Below are 2,505 nucleotides of genomic sequence, written 5' to 3'. Positions count from 1 at the left end.
GGTGACATGGTGTAACCCACTTGCCTTCCATCTGCATCAAAAACTGTAATTTGATAGTATCTTTTTTGTTCTTGATTGTCGTCATTGATGACATCCATACTGATATCAAGTGTCACTGAATCTACATAGTCTCCTTCACTGATATCCCCTGGATAGTGTGGGTGAAAGTCTCCATTGACTGTAGTGGCAACGTAAATTCCATTAGGTAAGAAATGAATGACATCAGCAGCAACAAGATACGTGTTACGATAAATGCCCCCTCCTTCATACCACCAGCCAGAATAACCGAAGTTTGGGGTACTTTGGACTACAAGTACATTATCATTCTCTTGACCATCACCAAAAAATATACTGGAGGCCTTGTCAAGCCTAACAGTGAAACTAGTGTAACCAGAATCCTCATAATGGAGATGCTGTCCATTCAGATAAATATTTGATCCTTTAAAAACTCCCTCAAAGTACACCCATATAACCTTTCCCTTCCAGTCGGCTGGTAGATTAAAGTGTTTGCGATACCAAGTCACATTCTTTGGAAGATAGCCTTGTCTTGTTGAACCTTTTTCATCATACTCACCATTAATGAATGCATCATGAGGTGCATCCACTATCTCCCATGTGCTGTCATCGTAATCATGAGAAGTCCTTTCATTTGTTGTAGGTGGAGGAGGTTGAGCTGGAGTTTTTCGACCACCTCGACCAACTCTCCCAATATCTGGTGCATGACAGTCAGTGATCTTACCTATCCAGCAACCACTGTAGTCAGAAAACTGCCACACAGAACACATTACGTTACCACAACATGCTCCACGACAGTCATCACTATTGCTTGCTGTGGCCACTGGGAATAGACCAAAGCACTGAACATCATTAAACTCAATTGGAAAGTCACTGTCAGGGCAGGAAACTATATCATAATTTCCCTCCTGGAAGCGCCATGCATAGTTAAAGTTGACAACTTCTCTTTCTATGACTTCAAATGCTTCTTTATAGGAAGCTGAGAAGGAAAAGGAACTGTGGAATAAAAGAGCTAGAACCAAAATAGATAGAAGCTTAGACATATTAAATGCTGAGATATGAAAAAGTAAATAGCTTCATTCTATATATAGTGTTATATTGTAATTCATTGACTGTATCAGATTATTCATTTTTATGAATGTCATCAAAAATGCCAGCATTGCAGCAAATTTATTGATTATTTTTATTTAAGGCAGATCTCTTTTAACATTCATTTCCATTTCCAATGTTATTTGTTTTTCTAACATTTGTAGAAGTTACCAAAAGTGAATTCAAAGATGTGCCCTTTGACAATTATCTATGATAAATCATGCCATTTGTTTATGTAGATAGATCTATAAGTGTTAATGAAACTGAGATTGGCTTTGCTAGCTTATTCATAGGGTTGTCACTTTATTATCTTTATTGCCTAGTAGTATTGGGCCTGTGTGATGATGTCTTTCTCACTTCCAAACAACTTCATAGCCTATGAAGTTAAAATTGATTTAATCTATAAGCACAATGCAGGTTTGATATTCATGCATTTACATCACAAATGAAGTTCACATTAACACACAGATCAATATAGATTGGTATCTTTTGTAATGAAAACTATAAAACAGTTAGGTTATAGCAAAGTTAGATTATAAGCAGTAGCAGTAGCAGTATAGCATTATATATATCAAGCATTATGTATTATAAGCAGTAGCATTATATATTTTTACTGGCGGGTTTTTCTGGCTGTGGTAAGAACTCCGTCACTAGGGTCAGTGCTAACAGGTATAGTTACAGTTGCAGTACCAACTCCTGGAGCAGATACCTCTACTACTATACCATCCAGTGATGCTCTTGAAGCTGTTGGATCTCCTATGAGAGTCCTTTTACCTCCATCTCTGTCTATCTGTATAATCCGGTGCCTGTTTGGTGTTACTTGGTCTTCAGTCACTTGTACAATTGCCCGAGCAAGGCCATGATAAGCACTCCTCCATGTTGCTTGGTTTGGCTCATGACAGGCTGGGTCTCCATTGCCAACTCCTACAATCCTTCCTGGTCCACTCACAATACTAAATGACACATTAAGTGAGGAACCGTGAGCAATCTTACCACTTCCATCAAGCAAAGCAGCACTCACCATACCAGCATCTTGTCCATCCAGGAGTAGAGCTGATCCTGTTCCAGTGTCTTCATTAGGAACATCAATGATTGCTCGTATCCTTTCAGCATCCCCAGCTGTTAATACTGTGTGTGTTGCTACTACAGAGTTTTTGTCATCAATAGCTGTTGCTGTGATATAACCAGCTTCATAAGTTATGTTATCCCACTGTGCCCAGCCTTGCCACACTAGCTCCTTCACTCCTTGTGATTGTCCATTAATTATAAGCTCAACTGATGGGGCATTAGTGTATACATGTATGGTCCGTAGTTTTGCTGCTTCATTTTCCTCCCAATGCTCAACAATGTGTACCAGATAGCCATCTTCAGCATTATCTTCAGTAGCTGATGCTCCAGGAT

The 2,505-nt window shown here is 39.1% G+C and overlaps 1 protein-coding gene across 1 annotated transcript in view; it reads right to left on the bottom strand.

Annotated features, from left to right (window-relative positions):
• Nucleotides 1-1,555: 1,555 nt before the first annotated feature.
• LOC100636347 (beta-galactosidase BoGH2A-like) overlaps nucleotides 1,556-2,505 on the bottom strand; it is a 4,146-nt gene continuing 3,196 nt past the window's right edge. The window contains exon 4 of the mRNA XM_020004449.1: nucleotides 1,556-2,458. Within this exon, the coding sequence (XP_019860008.1) occupies nucleotides 1,715-2,458 (744 nt within the window). The 3' untranslated portion in view covers nucleotides 1,556-1,714. The remainder of the gene's footprint in view (nucleotides 2,459-2,505) is intronic.

Source organism: Amphimedon queenslandica, unplaced genomic scaffold (genome assembly GCF_000090795.2).
Source record: "Amphimedon queenslandica unplaced genomic scaffold, v1.1 AMPQUscaffold_12197, whole genome shotgun sequence".
NCBI lineage: Eukaryota > Metazoa > Porifera > Demospongiae > Haplosclerida > Niphatidae > Amphimedon > Amphimedon queenslandica.
Note: the sequence above shows the minus strand (reverse complement) of the source record. Positions and strands in the feature narration are given on the sequence as shown.